The sequence below is a fragment of the Bufo bufo genome, chromosome 2 (genome assembly GCF_905171765.1).
Source record: "Bufo bufo chromosome 2, aBufBuf1.1, whole genome shotgun sequence".
Taxonomy (NCBI): Eukaryota; Metazoa; Chordata; class Amphibia; order Anura; family Bufonidae; genus Bufo; species Bufo bufo.
Genome location: NC_053390.1, coordinates 414,891,231 through 414,917,433, shown reverse-complemented (window position 1 = coordinate 414,917,433; position 26,203 = coordinate 414,891,231). Strand labels below are relative to the sequence as shown.

Below are 26,203 nucleotides of genomic sequence, written 5' to 3'. Positions count from 1 at the left end.
AACTCTTGTGGAAGACCTAAAGGGTTAATAAAGTTTGAAAAAACAGTTTTGAATACCTTGAGGGGTGTAGTTTCTAGAATGGGGTCATTTTTGGGAGGTTTCTATTATAAGCCTCACAATATGACTTCAAACCTGAACTGGTCCATAAAAAGTGGGATTTTGAAGATTTCTAAAAATTTCAAAATTTGCTTCTAAACTTCTAAGCCTTGTAACATCCCCAAAAAATAAAATATCATTCCCAAAATGCTACAAACATGAAGTAGACATATGGGAAATGTAAAGTCATCACAATTTTTGTGGGTATTACTATGTATTACAGAAGTAGAGAAACTGAAACTTTGAAATTTGCTAATTTTTCAAAATTTTTGGTAAAAAATTTATTTTTTTATGCAAAAAAATTAACTTTTTTGACCCAATTTTAGCAGTGACATGAAGTACAATATGTGACGAAAAAACAATCTCAGAACGGCCTGGGTAAGTCAAAGCGTTTTAAAGTTATGAGCACTTAAAGTGACACTGGTCAGATTTGCAAAAAATGGCCAAGTCCTTAAGGTGAAAATGAGCCCGGTCCTTAAGGGGTTAAACCATTGGTGTTAAATAACACCCCACATTAAGCCACTCTGCAAAACTGCACCCCTTTTTCTTATCCGTGTGGTATTATTTATTGGAAAAGGGGCATTCTTTTCTGAGCACTTTGGCATGAGGGTACTGTTATGGGGCAGCTGGCTGGCATCCTAAGTGGCACACCTCCCAAGTGTCCCTCTTTTTGACCCAAGTCCCTCTTTTTTTGGTCTGACGTATAGATTTTCATGATCCAGTAAGTGTCTGGTTCCTCTCTGTGTATTAGATATTATGTCATTATTCGATGCCATGTGGATTTTAGACACTTAGGAGGGCCATATTAGGGAACTAAAGGTGAGCACAGGAGTCTGCACATTTGAGGGGGACCCCCAGCAGAAAAGCTCCCTCACACACGTCAGCGGGCCTTGTCCAGCTCTGTGCCTGTTAATAAAGTTGTTGTAATGAGCGGACAATCCGGCAGCTGCTCCTCCCCGGTGTCACGTTGCAGCTGGCGGCGGCTGCTGACATGGCGGTCCCGGGGAAGGCGGAGGGGGAAGCGGCTGCGCGCGGTGTCCCTCTCCTCCTTCCCGGGTCCTCCATGTCTCTCCGGGTTGTCTTCCTGCTCCTGAGCCTGGCATGTCTGGCCGGCCGTTCGGCGGCGCTCACGGAGGGGCTGTATTGCGGCCAGCAGGTGTGTTACGACGTCCTGGGGGTGAGCAGAGAGGCCATCAAGGCGGATATCGCACGGGCATACCGGCAGCTGGCCAGGAAGTATCACCCGGACCGGTACCGGACGCCTGAGGATAAAGAAACCGCGCACAAGCACTTTCTGCTAGTGGCCACAGCTTACGAGACCCTGAAGGTAAGCCACTACATCCCCGGAGATCCCAGCCTGTACAGATGTAGCAGAGCTAGAACTTCCAATGAACAAGTCTTAGGCCCTGACCACAGGCTCCTCCACCGGGGGCCAATCTGTCCATCATCACACCTCTGCAGATGTGGGGGTCAGTCATTCCAGTTGTATAATGACTGGGGGTATCATATGGTGGTCCCTGTCCTCTTGGGTTTGGCTGTAGCAGCCATGCTGGCAGACTGGCATGAGGTGTGTGTTGGCCACTTCCTATTGGTCGGTGACTGAACTTTGGCTGCCACTTACACACAGCACAAAGTCTCGTCATCCGAAAGGTGAGGAGAACCTGACGTCTCCAGGATCGCAGCTTCACGAAGCATCTGGACGCCCAGCACGTAGTCCAGGGCAGGACAGTAAAAACTGAGTGTTAGAAAAAATCCCCAATGCCACTAAGGGCTCATGCACACGCCTGTGTTTTGCGGTCCGTGGATGCCACCATTTTTTTTTTTACTTCTGTAAGAACGTCCTATCCTTGTCCGCATAATGTACAAGAATAGGGCGTTTTTTTTTGCAGGGCCGCATCCAATCCACAAATAACGTGGATTCGATGCAGACCAAAACTACGGCCAAGTGCATGGGGCCCTAAGTATAACAAAATGACGTTTTAGGCGCTATTTACTTCCCTGCTAGTGCTGCAGCTGCTGTCTTCCATGCCAGCGGCTGTGCCGTATACCAGAGCTGCACTGAAATACATTGCATGGGCACAGGACTCCTCTCCATAATGTTAGCACTGCTGTCTGGACTGTGTATTTCAGTGCAGCTTTGAGTGCTGACAGCACCAAAATAAAATGGTGATCTGGGCTCCTTATCTGCAGCACTAGTCATGTATTACTATAGCTAATCGTCCAGAATCAGAGTGACAGATCCCGCTTTAAAGAGGACCTTTCATGGCTCCAGACATTTTGAAATAACTAGCAGGTTATGTAGGGCACTGTGCACGGATGTAATATTGTCTGGGCGCCTCTCCGTTGGCCCGCTGTACCCCCCTGCAGTTTTCCTGGCTGGTATGCTAATGAATGGCATCGGTACAGGGAGGAGGAGACTGCCCTGTTTCTCAATGGGTGTCTCCTTCTCCCTGGCTGTAGCGCGGTCCAATTGCAGCGCAGAGCGTCACAGTCAGGGAGAGAAAACCTCACCTTCACATCCGTGCACAGTGCCCTACATAACCTGCTAGTTATTTCATAATGTCTGGAGCCATGAAAGGTCCTCTTTAACCGCCTAACGCAGGATCGCATTCTGGAGGTGGCAGCCCTGCGCACAGTCACGCATCTACACGTCATCTCGTGAGGCGCGAGATTTCCTGTGAACGCGCGCGCCTGTGTTCACAGGATCGGAAGGTAAGCGAGTGGATCTTCAGCCTGCCAGCGGCGATGCGATTTTTTTTAACCCCTAACAGGTATATTAGACGCTGTTTTGATAACAGCGTCTAATATACCTGCTACCTGGTCCTCTGGTGGTCCCTTTTGTTTGGATCCACCACCAGAGGACACAGGCAGCTCAGTAATAAGTAGCACCAAACACCACTACACTACACCCCCCCCCCCCCCCCCCCCGTCACTTATTAACCCCTGATCACCCCATATAGACTCCCTGATCACCCCCCTGTCATTGATCACCCCCCTGTCATTGATCACCCCCCTGTAAGGCTGCATTTAGATGTCCGTATGTTTTTTACGGATCCACGGATCGGATCCGCAAAACACATACGGACATCTGAATGGAGCCTTATAGGGGGGTGATCAATGACAGGGGGGTGATCACCCCATATAGACTCCCTGATCACCCCCCTGTCATTGATCACCCCCCTGTCATTGATCACCCCCCTGTAAGGCTGCATTTAGATGTCCGTATGTTTTTTACGGATCCACGGATCGGATCCGCAAAACACATACGGACATCTGAATGGAGCCTTATAGGGGGGTGATCAATGACAGGGGGGTGATCACCCCATATCGACTCCCTGATCACCCCCCTGTCATTGATCACCCCCCTGTGGCTCAATTGCTGCAGACAGCGTTTTTGTGTCCGCCTCCAAAGTGGAATAGAGAATGAACTGATGCATTCTGAGCGGATCCTTTTCCATTCAGAACACATTAGGGCAAAACTGATCCGTTTTGGACCGCTTGTGGGAGCTCTGAACGGATCTCAGAAACGGAAACCAAAACGCCAGTGTGAAAGTAGCCATAGCTGTCAATCACTGATAAGACCACCTCCTTGACTAAAAAGCCCAGAATGTGCAGGAATATAAGTGTATAAATTACAGGTTATACAGAATATTTCCCATAAAACTATACATTGATCTGCTCAGCTCCTCCTGCTCTATAACATGCTGCCAGCAGCTCAGATACTAGGTTAAATGTGACAGGTTCCCTTTAATTTCTGTGGGCAGCACACAGGTGTCATCCATGTGCTGTCCACGTCTGTGCGGCTGTTCCCCATGTTAAAGGAACTTGTCCTATTCTTCCATATTTTGCGAAACCACGATTTGCGCACCACACAGTGGGTATGGTCGTATGGATGTAGCCACATGCATAGTTTCCTTGTGCCCATAGCATGGCCAGTGTTGGCACGTTCATTGGTCACAGCCGTGTGTTTCCAGTAGCTGCTGTGTCTGATTCTGTCCAATCAGTACTGCTAGTGTCAGACTGTGCAGGGACACCCCCCCCCCCCCCCCCCCCCAACTGGTAACACCCAGCTGGACCTTCATTGCAGACTGCTAGTAATTCATAATTTCTAGCAGGACTAGTAAAGGAATGGCACATTACAGACATAAGAATAGATTCACCAGAATTGTAATTACATGAGAATGCAAGTAGTTACTAAAACAGACATGTCAGGAGAGGTGACTGGTCCTCTTTAACCACCTCCGGACCGCCTAACGCAGGATCGCGTTCCGGAGGTGGCAGCCCTGCGCAGAGTCACGCATATATGCGTCATCTCGCGATGGCCGAGATTTCCTGTGAACGCGCGCACACAGGCGCGCGCGCTCACAGGAACGGAAGGTAAGAGAGTTGATCTCCAGCCTGCCAGCGGCGATCGTTCGCTGGCAGGCTGGAGATGTGTTTTTTTTAACCCCTAACAGGTATATTAGACGCTGTTTTGATAACAGCGTCTAATATACCTGCTACCTGCTCCTCTGGTGGTCCCCTTTGTTTGGATCGACCACCAGAGGACACAGGTAGCTCAGTAAAGTACCACCAAGCACCACTACACTACACTACACCCCCCCCCCGTCACTTATTAACCCCTTATTAGCCCCTGATCACCCCATATAGACTCCCTGATCACCCCCCTGTCATTGATTACCCCCCTGTCATTGATCACCCCCCTGTAAAGCTCCATTCAGATGTCCGCATGATTTTTACGGATCCACTGATAGATGGATCGGATCCGCAAAACGCATACGGACGTCTGAATGAAGCCTTACAGGGGCATGATCAATGACTGTGGTTATCACCCCATATAGACTCCCTGATCACCCCCCTGTCATTGATTACCCCCCTGTCATTGATTACCCCCCTGTAAAGCTCCATTCAGACGTCCGCATGATTTTTACGGATCCACTGATAGATGGATCGGATCCGCAAAACGCATCCGGACGTCTGAATGAAGCCTTACAGGGGCATGATCAATGACTGTGGTGATCACCCCATATAGACTCCCTGATCACCCCCCTGTAAAGCTCCATTCAGATGTCCGCATGATTTTTACGGATGCACTGATAGATGGATCCGATCCGCAAAACGCATCCGGGACGTCTGAATGAAGCCTTACAGGGGCATGATCAATGACTGTGGTGATCACCCCATATAGACTCCCTGATCACCCCCCTGTAAAGCTCCATTCAGATGTCCGCATGATTTGTACGGATGCACTGATAGATGGATCCGATCCGCAAAACGCATCCGGACGTCTGAATGAAGCCTTACAGGGGCATGATCAATGACTGTGGTGATCACCCCATATAGACTCCCTGATCACCCCCCTGTAAAGCTCCATTCAGATGTCCGCATGATTTTTACAGATGCACTGATAGATGGATCGGATCCGCAAAACGCATCCGGACGTCTGAATGAAGCCTTACAGGGGCGTGATCAATGACTGTGGTGATCAACCCATATAGACTCCCTGATCACCCCCCTGTCATTGATTACCCCCCTGTCATTGATTACCCCCCTGTAAAGCTCCATTCAGATGTCCGCATGATTTGTACGGATGCACTGATAGATGGATCCGATCCGCAAAACGCATCCGGACGTCTGAATGAAGCCTTACAGGGGCATGATCAATGACTGTGGTGATCACCCCATATAGACTCCCTGATCACCCCCCTGTAAAGCTCCATTCAGATGTCCGCATGATTTTTACGGATGCACTGATAGATGGATCGGATCCGCAAAACGCATCCGGACGTCTGAATGAAGCCTTACAGGGGTGTGATCAATGACTGTGGTGATCAACCCATATAGACTCCCTGATCACCCCCCTGTCATTGATCACCCCCCTGTCATTGATCACCCCCCTGTAAAGCTCCATTCAGATGTCCGCATGATTTTTACGGATGCACTGATAGATGGATCGGATCCGCAAAACGCATACGGACGTCTGAATGAAGCCTTACAGGGGCATGATCAATGACTGTGGTGATCACCGCATGTAGACTCCCTGATCACCCCCCTGTCATTGATTACCCCCCTGTCATTGATTACCCCCCTGTAAAGCTCCATTCAGACGTCCGCATGATTTTTACGGATCCACTGATAGATGGATCGGATCCGCAAAACGCATACGGACGTCTGAATGAAGCCTTACACGGGCGTGATCAATGACTGTGGTTATCACCCCATATAGACTCCCTGATCACCCCCCTGTCATTGATCACACCCCTGTCATTGATCACACCCCTGTCATTGATCACACCCCTGTCATTGATCACACCCCTGTCATTGATCACCCCCCCTGTCATTGATCACCCCTCTGTAAGGCTCCATTCAGACATTTTTTTGGCCCAAGTTAGCGGAATTTTTTTATTTTTTTCTTACAAAGTCTCATATTCCACTAACTTGTGTCAAAAAATAAAATCTCACATGAACTCACCATACCCCTCACGGAAACCAAATGCGTAAAATTTTTTAGACATTTATATTCCAGACTTCTTCTCACGCTTTAGGGCCCCTAGAATGCCAGGGCAGTATAAATACCCCACATGTGACCCCATTTCGGAAAGAAGACACCCCCAGGTATTCCGTGAGGGGCATATTGAGTCCATGAAAGATTGAAATTTTTGTCCCAAGTTAGCGGAACGGGAGACTTTGTGAGAAAAAAATTAAAAATATCAATTTCCGCTAACTTGTGCCAAAAAAAAAAAATTTCTATGAACTCGCCATGCCCCTCATTGAATACCTTGGGGTGTCTTCTTTCCAAAATGGGGTCACATGTGGGGTATTTATACTGCCCTGGCATTCTAGGGGCCCCAAAGCGTGAGAAGAAGTCTGGTATCCAAATGTCTAAAAATGCCCTCCTAAAAGGAATTTGGGCACCTTTGCGCATCTAGGCTGCAAAAAAGTGTCACACATCTGGTATCGCCGTACTCAGGAGAAGGTGGGGAATGTGTTTTGGGGTGTCATTTTACATATACCCATGCTGGGTGAGAGAAATATCTTGGTCAAATGCCAACTTTGTATAAAAAAATGGGAAAAGTTGTCTTTTGCCAAGATATTTCTCTCACCCAGCAAGGGTATATGTAAAATGACACCCCAAAACACATTCCCCACCTTCTCCTGAGTACGGCGATACCACATGTGTGACACTTTTTTGCAGCCTAGGTGGGCAAAGGGGCCCATATTCCAAAGAGTACCTTTAGGATTTCACAGGTCATTTACCTACTTACCACACATTAGGGCCCCTGGAAAATGCCAGGGCAGTATAACTACCCCACAAGTGACCCCATTTTGGAAAGAAGACACCCCAAGGTATTCCGTGAGGGGCATGGCAAGTTCCTAGAATTTTTTATTTTTTGTCACAAGTTAGTGGAAAATGATGATTTTTTTTTTTTTTTTTTTTTCATACAAAGTCTCATATTCCACTAACTTGTGACAAAAAATAAAAATTTTCATGAACTCACTATGCCCATCAGCGAATACCTTGGGGTCTCTTCTTTCCAAAATGGGGTCACTTGTGGGGTAGTTATACTGCCCTGGCATTCTAGGGGCCCAAATGTGTGGTAAGGAGTTTGAAATCAAATTCTGTAAAAAATGACGAGTGAAATCCGAAAGGTGCTCTTTGGAATATGGGCCCCTTTGCCCACCTAGGCTGCAAAAAAGTGTCACACATCTGGTATCTCCGTAATCGGGAGAAGTTGGGGAATGTGTTTTGGGGTGTCATTTTACATATACCCATGCTGGGTGAGAGAAATATCTTGGCAAAAGACAACTTTTCCCATTTTTTTATACAAAGTTGGCATTTGACCAAGATATTTATCTCACCCAGCATGGGTATATGTAAAAAGACACCCCAAAACACATTCCTCAACTTCTCCTGAGTACGGGGATACCAGATGTGTGACACTTTTTTGCAGCCTAGGTGGGCAAAGGGGCCCACATTCCAAAGAGCACCTTTCGGATTTCACTCGTCATTTTTTACAGAATTTGATTTCAAACTCCTTACCACACATTTGGGCCCCTAGAATGCCAGGGCAGTATAACTACCCCACAAGTGACCCCATTTTGGAAAGAAGAGACCCCAAGGTATTCGCTGATGGGCATAGTGAGTTCATGGAAGTTTTTATTTTTTGTCACAAGTTAGTGGAATATGAGACTTTGTATGAAAAAAAAAAAAAAAAAAAAAATCATCATTTTCCACTAACTTGTGACAAAAAATAAAAAATTCTAGGAACTCGCCATGCCCCTCACGGAATACCTTTGGGTCTCTTCTTTCCAAAATGGGGTCACTTGTGGGGTAGTTATACTGCCCTGGCATTCTAGGGGCCCAAATGTGTGGTAAGGAGTTTGAAATCAAATTCTGAAAAAAATGACCTGTCAAATCCGAAAGGTGCTCTTTGGAATATGGGCCCCTTTGCCCACCTAGGCTGCAAAAAAGTGTCACACATCTGGTATCTCCGTACTCAGGAGAAGGTGGGGAATGTGTTTTGGGGTGTCATTTTTTATATACCCATGCTGGGTGAGATAAATATCTTGGTCAAATGCCAACTTTGTATAAAAAAATGGGAAAAGTTGTCTTTTGCCAAGATATTTCTCTCACCCAGCAAGGGTATATGTAAAATGACACCCCAAAACACATTCCCCACCTTCTCCTGAGTACGGAGATACCAGATGTGTGACACTTTTTTGCAGCCTAGGTGGGCAAAGGGGCCCATATTCCAAAGAGCACCTTTCGGATTTGACAGGTCATTTTTTTCAGAATTTGATTTCAAACTCCTTACCACACATTTGGGCCCCTAGAATGCCAGGGCAGTATAACTACCCCACAAGTGACCCCATTTTGGAAAGAAGAGACCCAAAGGTATTCCGTGAGGGGCATGGCGAGTTCCTAGAATTTTTTATTTTTTGTCACAAGTTAGTGGAATATGAGACTTTGTAAGAAAAAAAAAAAAAAAAAAAAATCATCATTTTCCGCTAACTTGTGACAAAAAATAAAAAGTTCTATGAACTCACTATGCCCATCAGCGAATACCTTAGGGTGTGTACTTTCCGAAATGGGGTCATTTGTGGGGTGTTTGTACTGTCTGGCCATTGTAGAACCTCAGGAAACATGACAGGTGCTCAGAAAGTCAGAGCTGCTTCAAAAAGCGGAAATTCACATTTTTGTACCATAGTTTGTAAACGCTATAACTTTTACCCAAACCATTTTTTTTCTACCCAAACATTTTTTTTTTATCAAAGACATGTAGAACTATAAATTTAGAGCAAAATTTCTATATGGATGTCGTTTTTTTTGCAAAATTTTACAACTGAAAGTGAAAAATGTCATTTTTTTGCAAAAAAATCGTTAAATTTCGATTAATAACAAAAAAAGTAAAAATGTCAGCAGCAATGAAATACCACCAAATGAAAGCTCTATTAGTGAGAAGAAAAGGAGGTAAAATTCATTTGGGTGGTAAGTTGCATGACCGAGCAATAAACGGTGAAAGTAGTGTAGGTCAGAAGTGTAAAAAGTGGCCTGGTCTTTCAGGGTGTTTAAGCACTGGGGGCTGAGGTGGTTAAATGGTCACTAACTTTTCAAAAATGGTTTCATATATTATAGAGGAATATCTAAAGTTTAGACCGCGGAGGTCTGAGCGCTGAGACCCCCACCGTGTATATCATGCTCTCTCCTCGCTGCACAAGACTGGCTCCATAGAAGTTCTGGCTCAGCAGCAAGAAGAGAGCACGTGATATGTGACCACTTCTCTCCCCTCGTTCTAGAGATCGGTGGGGGTCTCGGCGCTCAGACCCCCAGCAATCCAAACTTTTGATATGCCTCTGACATATCTAATGTTTTTTGAAGAGTTAGTGACTCTTTATAGATGCACCTTGATTTTGCGTTTGCCAAGACGTTCTGATTTCGTTCTCACCGTGATGTCTCCATGTGTAAGGTTCGGTTGCTAATAAAAAATATGTAAGAACGTAATCCACCTTGTCTTCTGCTAGGATGAAGAAACCAGGAGGGATTATGACTACATGTTGGATCACCCTGAGGAGTACTACAGGCACTACTACCATTACTACAGCAGGAGACTGGCACCTAAAGTGGATGTGAGGATAGTCATCCTCGTTACAGTGTGTGTCATCTCCATCTTTCAGGTAATTACTCCTCTAACCCCTTCAGGACCAAGCCACTTTTCTTTTTCCTTCCAGGAGCCACAACTCTTCTACTTGTCGGTTTACATGGAGGATTCTGTCTGCGACAAGATCCTCCATGTGTCCCATGGCAGCCATTGTTGCGCTGTGCTGCGGTTCATGCATTGAATGGAGCTAAACCACAAGTAGGCACCTGCTGTGGCTTTGTGAGGGGTCTACACATTCCTCTGTTCCCAGGATCAGGGCACAAGAATGGAGGTCCTGGAGTGGGCATGATTATGTATCCGTGGTGTGCATGCATTAAAGAGGTTTTCCAGGCTCCTGATGTTGAGGACCTGTCCTCAGGATATGTCATTAATATCCGATCGGAACACTTTAAATGAAGAAGAACGCACAGTTTTATACAAAGTGTAGTGGGCTTGCTGGGTTACTTTATGGTCCATTCGGGGGCTGCAGCGACCACCTGATTGTGGGGGTGCTACTTATTTGACCCTCACCAATGGGATATTAAAGGGGTATTCCAATTACAAATAGTAAAATCTACGTTATAAGGTTAGGCACCAAAACGGCTAATTATTACTTTTATTACAATAAAAGTACTTTTTTTGGGTCAGCCTGCCCTGAGATAATCGGTGGATTCTACCAAAACTGACTGCCGTGGTCACCGTTCCTTCAAGCCTTATGAAGTCCTATATACGTTGTATGTATTTTCTGTGGTACTGATGGCACTGCAGTATACATTTATGATACCGGGCTATCGTTCTGATGGCTTGTGTTAAAGGGCATCTGTGTTGGTCCCATGTTCATATGTGCCCGCATTGCTGAGAGAAGTTTTAATATATGCAAATGAGCCTCTAGGTGCAAAGGGGATGTTGCCGTTACTCCTAGAGGCTCAGCTCTCTCTGCAACTGCTGCGTCCTCTGCACTTTGACGGGACCAGTTGTTATGATGTTTTCACTGCTTGGCCTTGTCAATCAACATGCAGGGGGCGCAGCAGTTGCAGAAAGGAGCCTCTAGGTGTAATGGCAACGCCCTCATTGCTCCTAGAAGCTCATTTGCATATATTAAAACTTCAATTTTCTCAGTAATGCAGGCACATATGAACATGGGACCAACACAGATGTCTTCAGCTGCCAAGTGCACATGTAATAGGTCAGCCAGTTTCATAGGTACAAATCTGCTGACAGATGCCCTTTAAAGTTTTTTTAAGTTGCTTTTTATTTTAGCTTTTAGGTGTCTTGCAGGATGTTTTTAATCTTAGTTTTTTCTGTGGATTTTTTTTGTCTTTTGCACATAATTAAACTGACCTTTCTTCAGTTTTACAGCTGGAGAAGCAGCTATAATGAAGCCATTAAATACTTATCAACCGTGCCAAAATACCGAATCCAGGCCACGGAAATTGCAAGGCAGCAAGGTCTACTGAATCGAGGAAAGGAAAAGGGGAGGAACAAGAGATCGAAGGAAGAAATAAAAGAGGAAGATGAGGAGATCATTAGGGACATCATCAAGAACAAAATAGACATTAAAGGAGGCTATCAGAAGCCCCAGATGTATGACATCCTCCTGTTCCAAATCGTCCTGTTCCCCTATTATTTCATCCAGTATATAAGTTGGTATGTACGTTGGGTGTATACATTCAATATCAAAAGAGAGGAGTATGGGGAGACGGAAAAACTCTACCTCATCCGTAAATACATGAAAATGTCGCAGTCTCAGTTTGACAGTTTAGAAGATGAACGGAAGAAAATGTTTCTTGAAGAGGAACTCTGGATCTGGGAGAATTATGAAGTAAGTTGAGTATTTGGTGCAATTCCTTTAGGCCCCTTTCACACGGGCGAGTATTTCTATGGGGCTGTGCACACGAGCGGTGATTTTCACGCATCACTTGTGCGTTGCGTGAAAATCACAGCATGCTCCTCTTTGTGCGTTTTTCACGTAGCGCAGGCCCTATAGAAATGAATGGGGTTGCGTGAAAATCGCAAGCAAGTGCGGATGCGGTGAGATTTTCACGCACGGTTGCTAGGAGACGATCGGGATGGAGAACCGATCATTATTATTTTCCCTTATAACATGGTTATAAGGGAAAATAATAGCATTCTGAATACAGAATGCATAGTAAAATAGGGCTGGAGGGGTTAAATATTTTTTTTTTTTAATAATTAAACTCACCTTAGTCCACTTGATCGCGCAGCCCGGCTTCTCTTCAGTCTCCTTCTTTGCTGATTGCAGGAAAGGGACCTGTGGTGACGTCACTCTGGTCATCACATGATCCATCACCATGGTAAAAGATCATGTGATGACTGGAGTGACGTCACCACAGGTCCCTTTCCTGCAATCAGCAAAGAAGGAGACAGAAGAGAAGCCCGGCTGCGCGATCAAGTGGACTAAGGTGAGTTTAATAATTTTATATTTTTTTAACCCCTCCAGCCCTATTTTACTATGCATTCTGTATTCAGAATGCTATCATTTTCCCTTATAACCATGTTATAAGGAAAAATAATACAATCTACAGAACACCGATCCCAAGCCCGAACTTCTGTGAAGAAGTTCGGGTACCAAACATGCGCGATTTTTCTCACGCGAGTGCAAAACGCATTACAATGTTTTGCACTCGCGCAGAAAAATGGCACATATTCCCGCAACGCCCGTGTGAAAGGGGCCTAGGGTGGTTATATAAACTTGGTTCTTGGGACTAGTGCTGACCAGTGATTCATACTACCTTACTGGCAGACATTATTACCTCTGCTGACGGATTATGCAAGGATGTATTTAGGCTAGTTTCACACTGCTGCTCCGTCCCCATTGACTATAATGGGGGCGGAGTTTCGGCGGCAGCGCACCCCGAGAGGCAGCCGGACTAAAAGTACTGCATGTCGTACTTTTTAGTCCGGCTGCCTCTCGCCATGCGCTGCTGCCGGAAATCCCCCCTCATTATAGTCAATGAGGACGGAGCAGCAGTCCTGGGACACGCAGGACGGATCCGACAGGCTGTTTACCCGCCGGACTCCCCTGCCGCTAGTGTGAAACTAGCCTAAATACATCCTTGAAGAACCTAGGGCTGGCCAGAGGGGTGAAAGTGGAGGGGTTTCATATGAGGGGCATGGGCACCGGCCGCTTTAACGCCGCCACTGGGCACCTTCAGAACCTAATTAACATATTGAATAAAAGTGTTTTTTAGCGAAAATAAGCGACGGACAGCTATACGGTAAGTAGCATTCCAATATGGGGACTATAATGGAGATCATGGTGTTAGCGTTCTATAATGGTCAGTTTAGATGAAAGACTCCCTTTAAAGGGTTTCTACTACTTCGTTTTCACATAATTCGCTAGTGTCTGCTCTACCAAACAATCCTAATATAATAGCTTTTGGGGCAGCCGTTTCGCTAAAAAAAGAACTTATATTGATATGCTAATGAGCCTCTAGGTGCTATGGGGGCGTCATTAGCACCTAGAGGCTCGGTCTACCTTCACAAACTGCCGCCGCCCAGCGCGTCCCTCCAGCCCGCCCATCTCCTCCGGAATGCGATCCTCCCTGTGAGCCAGCGGACTAATTCTCGCGCATGCGCGTATGTATTCGGCGCATGCGCAGTGAATGTCTGAACGCTGCTGCACAGACATCTCCACTGCGCCTGTTCCTCGGAGCACTATGACGTCATCGGCGCAGGCACAGTGGAGATGTCTGAGCAGGGAAGCGGTCAGACATTCACTGCGCATGCGCCGAATACAGACGCGCACGGGGAGGATCGCATTCCGGAGGAGATGGGCGGGCTGGAGGGACGCGCTGGGCGGCGGCAGTTTGTGAAGGTAGACCGAGCCTCTAGGTGCTAATGACGCCACCATAGCACCTAGAGGCTCATTAGCATATCTATATAAGTTCTTTTTTTTAGCGAAACGGCTGCCCCAAAAGCTATTATATTAGGATTGTTTGGCAGAGCAGACATTAGCGGATCGCTAGTGTCTGAAAGCCAATTATGTGAAAACAAAGTGGTAGAAACCCTTTAATATTGTAGGTGCAATATTTAGAGTGCAGCACTTTTTTTTTTAAGTTGATGAGCAACATGTATATTTTATATCATATTTCATCTGTCCTCCTTTACAGGCTTCCAGTGTCTCCAGGTGGTTGATAAATTAAAGGGGTATTCCCATTTGGGACATTGATGGGATATCGATAGGAAATGCCATAAATTTCTGGTGCGAATCCCACCTCTGGGACCCACTCCTAACTTGAGAACAGAGCCATGAAGTGAAGGAGTGCGTACACTATGGGAATTCCAAAAATAGTTGGGTATTTTCTGAACTCCCATATCTGTGAACATAGGGTGAATGCGCTTGCACAGCTGCTCTTTGTTCACTTCAGGGTCCCATTCTGGATGTAGGTGCTAGGGATCGACCGATTATCGGTTTTACCGATATTGAGGATTTTGAACGTTATCGGTGTCGGCATCTATTTTGCCGATATTCCGATAACATATTGGGAACACAGAACGCGCTGCTCTCAGCGCGTTCTGTGTTCCCTCCGCAGCACAGGGGAGAAGGAAGCAGTGTCTCCTCCCCCTGTGCTGCTGCTGCCGCCAATGGCAGGAGAGGAGACAAGAGGAGGGGAGGGGCTGTGGCCGCTGCGCCACCAATGAATATGAGTCTTTCATTAATTCATATACAGGAGGCGGGAGCTGGCTGCAGAATCACATAGCCGGCTCCCGACCTCTATGAACGGCAGCTGCGGTCTGCGGTAGTTAACCCCTTGGGTGCCGCGGATCGCAGCTACCGCTCATAGAGGTCGGGAGCCGGCTATGTGATTCTGCAGCCAGCTCCCGCCTCCTGTATATGAATTAATGAGAGACTTATCTTCATTGGTGGCGCAGTGCGCCCCCCCCAGTATTAATCATTGGTGGCAGTGGCCACAGGATCCCCTCTCCCCTGCTCCTCCGATCGGAGCCCCAGCTGTGTAATCCTGGGGCTCCGATCGGTTACCATGGCAGCCAGGACGCTATTGAAGCCCTGGCTGCCATAGTCAGCTCCCTGCTGCTGTGTGCACAAAGCACAGAGCAGCAGGGACAGTGTGAGCTCCTATTCACCCTGATAGAGATCTATCAGGGTGAATAGGACAAGGGTTCTAGTCCCTAAGGGGGCTAAAAGTTAGTAAAAAAAACAAAACACAAAAATATTAAGTATAAATGAAAAAGATTTTCAAAAAAAAAATAATAATAATACACGTTAACAATAAACATTAATTTTCAGCAGATTTGTGTAGGAATTTATTTTTTTTTCTCAAAAATAAAAATACCCAGAATATCGGTATAAATTATAGGCTATCGGCCTGAAAGTTGACAAATTATCGGTATCGGCCCTAAAAAATAAATATCGGTCGATCCCTAGTAGGTGCAGGCCAGACATGGGACCTGCACCTATCTGACAATGATGGGATATCCTAGTGATATGCTATCAGTGTCCCGGATGTGAATACCTCTTTAAGTTTTCTTCATTTTATCACCCTGTGACCATTCAGATAAAGCATATGAGCTCTCTGACACATTTATGTCTTTTATACTTAAGGAGTAAGAATTTGGGTTGTCACAATACCAACATTTTGATTTAATTTCGATTCTCGATACCATGCGGAAATGCCAAAAAGGACGTGCAATCCATATTTTATGGAACGTACAGCCCATAATAGAACAGTCCTATCTTATTTTTGGAGGGGGGATACGAGGTGACAAACTGTTTGTTTTTTAGTTTCTATTACGGCGATCACCTCATAGGAGAGATTTTTTAATAGTTCTGACTTTTTCGGACGCGGCGATACCCAGGGTGGATTTGATTTAAATCAAAATTATTTAAATCACGATTTAAATCACTAGTCAGTAAGGCTTGATTTAAATCATAGTTTTCTACATAAAGACTAATTCTTGCTGGTATAACTTATAATATGCAAGTAGATGAAGATTTCAACAACTTTTCATATTAGTTTGATTAGGTTGATTCTGCATTCATAGGTTTGTAGAAGTTAGGATTAAGGTATTTTTTTCAACTCTGTTCATGTTATAACATTTTTGCTGTGAAGAAGAGGCATGTGATCTCTGCTGAGTCAAATTCAGTTTTGAGAACTGCAAAAGTAAACCAAGCATCTGTGATAATATCTTGTAGGCAGAGAAACTGCCCAATAATCTTACAAAAACCTCTGGAAGAGCATGACATTGTGAATGGATTATTGGAATTTATTTACCCAAAAAATTACACATATACAGTAGAAACATAGAAACCTAGAATGTGTCGGCAGATAAGAACCATTCGGCCCATCTAGTCTGCCCAATATATCTGAATCCTATTAATAGTCCCTGGCCCTATCTTATATGAAGGATAGCCTTATGCCTATCCCATGCATGCTTAAACTCCTCCACTGTATTTGCAGCTGCCACTTCTGCAGGAAGGCTATTCCATGCATCCACTACTCTCTCAGTAAAGTAATACTTCCTGATATTACTTTTAAACCTTTGCCCCTCTAATTTAACACTATGTCCTCTTGTAGCAGTTTTTCTTCTTTTAAATCTTCTCTCCTCTTTTCCCTTGTTGATTCCCTTTATGTATTTAAAAGTTTCTATCATATTCCCTCTGTCTCGTCTTTCTTCCAAGCTATACATGTTAAGGTCCTTTAATCTTTCCTGGGAAGTTTTATACTGCAATCCATGGACCAGTTTAGTAGCTCTTCTCTGAACTCTCTGCAAAGTATCAATATCCTTCTGGAGATATGGTCTCCAGTACTGAGCACAATACTCCAAATGAGGTCTCACTAGTGCTCTGTAGAGCGGCATGAGCACCTCCCTCTTTCTACTGGTAATGCCTCTCCCTATATACCCAAGTATTCTGCTAGCATTTCCTGCTGCTCTATGACATTGTCTGCCTACCTTTAAGTCTTCTGAAATAATGACCCCTAAATCCCTTTCCTCAGATACTGAGGTTAGGACTGTATCACTGATTGTATATTCTGCTCTTGGGTTTTTACGCCCCAGGTGCATTATCTAGCACTTATCAACATTACATTTTAGTTGCCAGATTTTTGACCATTCCTCTAGTTTTCCTAAATCCTTTTCCATTTGGTGCATCCCTCCAGGAACATCAACCCTGTTACAAATCTTTGTGTCATCAGAAAAAAGACTCGCCTTACCATCGAGGTCTTCTGCAATTTGATAAAGATATTAAACAATATGGGTCCCAGAACAGATCCCTGAGTTACCCCACTGGTAACAAGACCATGGTCTGAATATACTCCATTGACTATAACCCGTTGCCTGTCCCTCAGCCACTGCCTAATCCATTCAACAATATGGGAGTCCACGTACAGCCTTATTCTACATAATTAAAAAAACTAATCTTTATTTCATGATGGAATAACCTTTGGATGGTAATATATTTTCCTCAAAAACCATTTTATATAAAAAAAAATCTGATTTAAATAAAAAAAAAATCTGATTTATTTTTTTTTTTTTTAAAAATCATAGATTTTTATCCACCCTGGCGATACCTAATGTTTTATTTTTTTATATATTTGTATATGTAAAATTGGGAAAGAGGGTGGTTTAACATTAAAATTTTTTTTTTAACCACTTCAGCCCCCCTAGCTTAAACACCCTTAATTACCAGACCACTTTTTACAATTCTGCACTACTCTACTTTCACCGTTTATTGCTCGGTCATGCAACTTACCACCCAAATGAATTTTACCTCCTTTTCTTCTCACTAATAGAGCTTTCATTTGGTGGTATTTCATTGCTGCTGACATTTTTTACTTTTTTTGTTATTAATCGAAATTTACCGAAATTTTTGCAAAAAAATGACATTTTACAACTGAAAGTGAAATTTAAAAAAAAAAAACGACATCCATATATAAATTTTTCTCTAAATTTATTGTTCTACATGTCTTTGATAAAAAAAAAAATGGTTTGGGTAAAAGTTATAGCGTTTACAAACTATGGTACAAAAATGTGAATTTCCGCTTTTTGAAGCAGCTCTGACTTTCTGAGCACCTGTCATGTTTCCTGAGGTTCTACAATGGCCAGACAGTCGAAACACCCCACAAATGACCCCATTTCGGAAAGTAGACACCCTAAGGTATTCGCTGATGGGCATAGTGAGTTCATAGAACTTTTTATTTTTTGTCACAAGTTAGCGGAAAATGATTTATTTTTGAAATTATTTTTTTCCTTACAAAGTCTCATATTCCACTAACTTGTGACAAAAAATAAAAACTTCCATGAACTCACTATGCCCATCACGAAATACCTTGGGGTGTCTTCTTTCCAAAATGGGGTCACATGTGGGGTAGTTATACTGCCCTGGAATTTTAGGGGCCCTAATGTGTGGTAAGTAGTTTGAAATCAAAATCTGTAAAAAATGCCCTGTGAAATCCGAAAGGTGCTCTTTGGAATGTGGGCCCCTTTGCCCACCTATGCTGCAAAAAAGTGTCACACATGTGGTATCGCCGTACTCAGGAGAAGTAGGGCAGTGTGTTTTGGGGTGTCTTTTTGCATATACCCATGCTGGGTGAGAGAAATATCTCGGCAAAAGACAACTTTTCCAATTTTTTTTATACAAAGTTGGCATTTGACCAAGATATTTATCTCACCCAGCATGGGTATATGTAAAATGACACCCCAAAACACATTGCCCAACTTCTCCTGAGTACGGAGATACCAGATGTGTGACACTTTTTTGCAGCCTAGATGCGCAAAGGGGCCCAAATTCCTTTTTATGAGGGCATTTTTAGACATTTGGATCCCAGACTTCTTCTCACGCTTTAGGGCCCCTAAAATGCCAGGGCAGTATAAATACCCCACATGTGACCCCATTTTGGAAAGAAGACACCCCAAGGTATTCAATGAGGGGCATGGCGAGTTCATAGAATTTTTTTTTTATTTTTTTTTGGCACAAGTTAGCGGAAATTATTATTATTATTTTTTTTCTCATAAAGTCTCCCTTTCCGCTAACGTGGGACAAAAACTTCAATATTTCATGGACTCAATATGCCCCTCACGGAATACCTTGGGGTGTCTTCTTTCCGAAATGGGGTCACATGTGGGGTATTTATACTGCCCTGGCATTTTAGGGGCCCTAAAGCGTGAGAAGAAGTCTGGAATATAAATGTCTAAAAAATTTTACGCATTTGGATTCCGTGAGGGGTATGGTGAGTTCATGTGAGATTTTATTTTTTGACATAAGTTAGGCCTCTTTCACACTTGCGTTGTCCGGATCCGGCGTGTACTCCACTTGCCGGAATTACACTCCGGATCCGGAAAAACGCAAGTGTACTGAAAGCATTTGAAGACGGAACCGTCTTCCAAATGCGTTCAGTGTTACTATGGCACCCAGGACGCTATTAAAGTCCTGGTTGCCATAGTAGTAGTGGGGAGCGGGGGAGCGGTATACTTACAGTCCGTGCGGCTCCCCGGGCGCTCCAGAATGACGTCAGAGCGCCCCATGCGCATGGATGACGTGATCCATGTGATCACATGATCCATGAGCTTGGGGCGCCCTGACGTCACTCTGGAGCGCCCGGGGAGCCGCACGGACGGTAAGTACTCTGCTCCCCCGCTCCCCACTACACTTTACCATGGCTGCCAGGACTTTAGCGTCCCGGCAGCCATGGTAACCACTCTGAAAAAGCTAAATGTCGGATGCGGCAATGCGCCGAAACGACGTTTAGCTTAAGGCCGGATCCGGATCAATGCCTTTCAATGGGCATTAATTTCGGATCCGGCCTTGCGGCAAGTGTTCCGGATTTTTGGCCGGAGCAAAAAGCGCAGCATGCTGCGGTATTTTCTCCGGCCAAAAAACGTTCCGTTCCGGAACTGAAGACATCCTGATGCATCCTGAACGTATTTCTCTCCATTCAGAATGCATTAGGATAATCCTGATCAGGATTCTTCCGGCATAGAGCCCCGACGACGGAACTCTATGCCGGAACACAACAACGCAGGTGTGAAAGAGCCCTTAGTGGAATATGAGACTTTGTAAGGAAAAAAAAATATATATAAATTTCCGCTAACTTGGGCCAAAAAAAATTCTGAATGGAGCCTTACAGGGTGGTGATCAATGACAGGGGGGTGATCAGGGAGTGTATATGGGGTTTTCACCCCCCTGTCATTGATCACCCCCCTGTAAGGCTCCATTCAGACGTCTGTATGTGTTTTGCGGATCCGATCCATGTATCCGTGGATCCGTAAAAAACATACGGACGTCTGAATGGAGCCTTACAAGGGGGTGATCAATGACAGGGGGGTGATCAGGGAGTCTATGTGGGGTGATCATGGGTTAATAAGGGGTTAATAAGTGACGGGGAAGGGGGGGGTGTAGTGTAGTTGTGTTTGGTGCTACTTATTACTGAGCTGCCTGTGTCCTCTGGTGGTCGATCCAAGCAAAAGGGACCACCAGAGGACCAGGTAGCAGGTATATTAGACGCTGTTATCAAAACAGCATCTAATATACCTGTTAGGGGTTAAAAAAATCGCATCTCCAGCCTGCCGGCGAACGATCCACTCGCTTACCTTCCGCGCGTTCACAGGAAATCTCGCGTCTCGCGAGATGACGCATATATGCGTGACTGTGCCTGGAGCTGCCGCCTCCGGAACGCGATCCTGCGTTAGGCGGTCCGGAGGGGGTTAAAATAACTATTAGCCTCCTTTTGGGGCTAGAATCCCTTGTCCTATTCACCCTAATAGAGCTCTATTAGGGTGAATAGGACTTAACACTGTGCAGTAGCGCAGCCTTGTATTGGAAACTAGCAAATCTCTGTATCGTATCGATTAGGTATTGAAAATTCGATACGCAGTACAACCTTAGTAAGAATATTGCATATTTAAAAAGAACCTGTCACCAAGAAATGCAATCTGTATAGCCATCTCTTTCCAGTGTAACACTTCTGTATGCATTTAAAGGGAACCTGTCACCATAAAAATGCAAATTAATCTGCAGGCAGCCTTTTAGGGCTCTTTCACACGAGCGGACGCCGTGCGGGTAATCCGCCACGTGAAAGAGAGCCAAGCCCCGTTTCGGACAGCAGAGACACGGAGCAGTAACATGATTTATGCTTTGTGCCTCTCTGTGACCTTTTTACTACAAAATCACGGTGACAACTTTATCTCATTGTGATTTTGTAGTAAAAAGGTTGCAGAGAGGCACGGAGCATAAATCATGTTACTGCTCTGTGTCTCTGCTGTCCGGAATGGGGCTTGGCTCTCTTTCACGCAGCAGATTCCACACACAGGATCTGCTCGTGTGAAAGGGCTCTTATAGAGCAGAAGGAGCTGAGCAGATTATTATACAGATTTGTGGAAAAAGATTCAATATAACTTGTAATTTATACATTTAAATCTTTGCTCTCTTAGTTCAGTTATACACAGGGGAGGTGTTATCGGTGATTGCTAGCATTCTCAGTCACTGATAGATGTGCACGGGGGTGGTCTTAAAGGGAACTTGTCACCGGGATTTTGTGTATAGAGCTGAGGACACGGGTTGCTAGATGGCCGCTAACACATCTGCAATACCCAGTCCCCATAGCTCTAACATAGTAACATAGTACATAAGGCCGAAAAAAGACATTTGTCCATCCAGTTCGGCCTGTTATCCTGCAAGTTGATCCAGAGGAAGGCAAAAAAAAACCTGTGAGGTAGAAGCCAATGTTCCTCACTTTAGGGGAATAAAAAATTCCTTCCCGACTCCAATCGGGCAATCAGACTAACTCCCTGGATCAACGACCCCTCTCTAGTAGCTATAGCCTGTAATATTATTACGCTCCAGAAATACATCCAGGCCCCTCTTGAATTCCTTTATTGTACTCACCATCACCACCTCCTCAGGCAGAGAGTTCTATAGTCTCACTGCTCTTACCGTAAAGAATCCTTTTCTATGTTTGTGTACAAACCTTCTTTCCTCCAGACGCAGAGGATGTCCCCTCGTCACAGTCCTGGTGATAAATAGATGATGGGATAGATCTCTGTACTGACCCCTGATATATTTATACATAGTAATTCGATCTGCGTGCTTTTATTGTGTAAAAAAACAGATTTGATGCATATGCAAATTAACCTGAGATGAGTCCTGTCCCTGACTCATCTCATGTACAGGACTCATCTCAGGTTAATTTGCATATGCATCAAATCGTTTTTTTTACACAATAAAAGCACACAGAGCTATGGGGACTGGGTATTGCAGATGTGCTAGCGGCCATCTAGCAACCCATGTCCTCAGCTGTATACACAAAATCCCGGTGACAGGTTCCCTTTAAGTTCAGAAAGAGCAGAGGTTTAAATGAGTAAACTAGAAGTTACACTGAATCTTTTTCCATTGGTCTGCTCAACTCCTCCTGCTGTATAACATGCTGCCTGCAGATTGGACAGCATTTCAGGGTGACCATTGTGAACTTTGTGACACAAATGTTTACTGGTTTCTGGATTTTGTTTGGTTCTGAGATGTTATGTGCTGGAATCGGCATAAGTGACATGGATAGGCTGTCTAGTAGGTTTTGTCTACCTAAGGGCTCGGATGGTGCCCGTGTGCCTTCTGCAATTTGAGGAACGGAACAGGAGGCCTATTATAGAAATGCCTAATCTTGTCCCCAAAACGGACAAGAATAGGACAGGACTCATTATTTTTGTGGGGCCACGTAACAGAGCAACCGATGCGGACAGCACACAGAGTGCTGTCCGCATCTTTTGCAGACCCATTGAAATAATTGGTTCCGTATACGGACCGTATGCGGAACGCAGAAAATGGCCCGTATACAGAACGCAAAATACGTTCGTGTGAACGAGCCCCAAGGGTCAGGCTTAAATTTTATGCAGTTTGTACAAAACGCTATGCTATAATGAAAAATTACGTGGAGGTACCCATGAATATAAAGTGCTGGGTGATATTTTCACTAAGTGTCTACTTAACCCTTTCAAGACCAGGCAATTTTCAGTTTTTTACACTCCCAAAGCCATAACTTATTTATTTTTTCATTCAAATAGCCATATGAGGGCTATTTTTTGCAGGACAAGATGCATTTTCTAATGTCACCATTTACAGTTGCATACAATGTGGTGGGAAGCGGCAACAAAAATTTCAAATTGGGTGGAATTAATAAAAAAGAAAAAGAAAAACACACAACAATTTTAGGCTACTTTCACACCTGCGTTTGGTGTGGATCCGTCTTGTATCTGCACAGACGGATCCGCACCTATAATACAAACGCTTGTATCCGTTCAGAACGGATCAGTTTGCATTATTCTTTCAAAAAAGTCAAAACGGATCCGTCTTGACTTACATTGAAAGCCAATGGGGGACAGATCGTTTTCAACTGCACCATATTGTGTCAGTGAAAACGGATCCGTCCCCATTGACTTACATTGTAAGTCAGGACGGATCCGTTTGGCTCCGCATCGTCAGGCGGACACCAAAACGCTGCAAGCTGCATTTTAGTGACCGCCTCAAAAACGTAACTGAGACCAAACGCAGCCAAATGATGCATTCTTAACGGATCCTTATCCATTCAGAATGAATTGGGGCTGAACTGATCCATTTTGGGCCGCTTGTGAGAGCCCTGAAACGGATCTCACAGGCGGACCCAGAAACGGCAGTGTGAAAGTACCCTAATTTTTATTCTCCCTGTTAGTATGATTCAACAATACCACGTATGTATAGTTTTTTCATGCGTATTAAAACTTTGGAAAAAACCTTTTCTTTGCATTGCCATATTCTGACCCCCATAACTTTTTTTTAAGTGTACGGACTTGTGTGAGGGCTCATTTTTTGCGGAACAATCCTTAATTTTCATTGATAACATTTTTGTGTGATAGGTGACCGAAAACCAGCAAATCGTCCATTTTGACTTTCTTTCCGTTTTGCTGTGTGCCCTATAGGATAAATATTTTAATAGTACGGGTGTTTTCATACGCTGCAATTTCCATGATGTTTTTTTTTTTTTGTTATTTACATATTTTCATTTTGGAGAAGAGAGAAATATGAAATTTTTATACGTAAATTTGAAGGGAAATCTGTCACCACCACCCTCCCTATCAAACTATTGGCATGGACACATAGCTGTGTTTCACATGATTAAAACATTGTTTTTGTTTTGTTGATATAAGGCTTCGTTCCTGAGTTATACATTTTTTTTACTATGCAAATTAGGTCTTTGGTGCATTAAGGGCGTCATCATTGCTCTTGTTGCACCCAAGCTTCACTCCTTTCTGGCACCAGTGCCTCCCTCGCTGTTACAGTGTTACACTTTGATTGACAGGGCCAGGTAGTAGCAAAGCAGCAAGCTAGGGGCTGGCAACAGAAAGGAGTTGAGCTTGAATGCAACAAGAGCAATGGTGACGCCCTCATTGCACCAAAGGATTAATTTGCATATAAGGAAATGTATTGAAACTCAGAAACGGAGCCTCGGATCAACAGAAGATTAGGTGAAACGCAACCGTGTGTATACAAACAGCTGGATAGGAAGGTAGCTGGTGACAGATTCCCTTTTAAGAAATGGTATGGGGTATAATAGTTATTTTTGTTTTTTGTATATGAAAAATGTCCTGGCAGCAAAAGGGTTTAAAAAAAAACCATCCAGATATCCTTTAAATCTGAAGCCTATTTACCACGTTTTACGTCTTAATTCGCATGTAATACCTGATTAATTTATAGTTCTACTGAACTGCACTTAGATGGCTGTAGGCCACTATGGTAAACTAAGTTTGGATCCATAGAACGCTGGGTTCTGGGCCCATATTATGGCAATTTACAGTACATGAGATGAATGTTGGCCAAACCCACTGATATCACTGGGGATATAGTGGTATACTGACTGCCCACCATTGATGGCGTTGGCTGGTGGGGGGGGGGGGGGGTCAGAATGTTGAATTTCCTTTTGTTCTGAAGGATGATAAGCTACTGGCAGAGGTGCCTGAAAGCGGTTGACAACACATGGATGCTCGGCTGAGCTGCCTAATGATTGTTCAGCCAGCAGCTATGGACAGGAAATGGGCCCCTGTAATGCTCATGCACACGACAGTATGTTTTTTGCGGTCCACAAAAAATGGATCCTCAGAAGATTCTGATGACATCTGTGTGCATTCCATATTTTGTGGAACGGAAGGGCCGGCCTCTAATAGAACAGTACTATCCTTGTCCTTAATGCGGACAATAATAGGACATGTTCTATTTATTTTTTGCTGAACAGACAGACTGAAACGGAATGCACAGAGTAACTTCTGGTTGTTTTGCGGACACATTAAAATGAATGGTTCCACATATGGTCCGCAAAAAATGGAACAGACACTGAAAGAAAATAAGTTTGTGTGCATGAGCTCTTAGGGCTCATGCACACAACCATATGTATTTTGCGGAGCGGAACAGCTGGCCCCTAATTGAACAGTCCTATCCTTGTCCGTAATGTGGACAATAACAGGACATGTTCTACTTTTTTCGCAGACTGGACATACGGAAATGGAATGCACACGGAGTAACTTCCATTTTTTGTTTGGACCCATTGAAATGATTGGTTCCGCATACAGTTTGAAAAAAAACCTGAACGGACACGGAAAGAAAATACGTTCATGTGCATGAGCCCTTATCCTGTAGATGGTCATAGGGAAGTTTATGCTGTACTGTATATTACATTGTGTACCTTTACATATAGAGCCTATAAATAAACTCACCTTATACTGCCATTTTCAACAGACGTACAAAAAAGAGCAAGAGGAAGAAATGAAGAAAAAGATGGCTTCAGACCCACGATGGAAGAGATATAGAAGGTGGATGAGGAATGAGGGACCAGGAAGACTCACATTTGTAGATGACTGATAGTGACGTCTTGCTTGCTCTTCGATATTATTTTCATAAAATAAAATGTAAGAGTTTTTGTGTTTGCTGCACAAAGCAGTGACCAAATCTCTGATGCAAACATTTGATA

At 44.3% G+C, this 26,203-nt stretch overlaps 1 protein-coding gene across 1 annotated transcript; it reads left to right on the top strand.

Annotated features, from left to right (window-relative positions):
* The first annotated feature begins 1,033 nt into the window (after nucleotides 1-1,033).
* On the top strand, nucleotides 1,034-26,203 carry DNAJC25 (DnaJ heat shock protein family (Hsp40) member C25). The gene is made up of 4 exons (XM_040417300.1): nucleotides 1,034-1,423; nucleotides 10,120-10,272; nucleotides 11,587-12,057; nucleotides 25,972-26,203. Exons 1-4 carry the CDS (start codon nucleotides 1,088-1,090, stop codon nucleotides 26,092-26,094), a joined length of 1,083 nt encoding a protein of 360 aa, XP_040273234.1. The 5' UTR covers nucleotides 1,034-1,087; the 3' UTR covers nucleotides 26,095-26,203.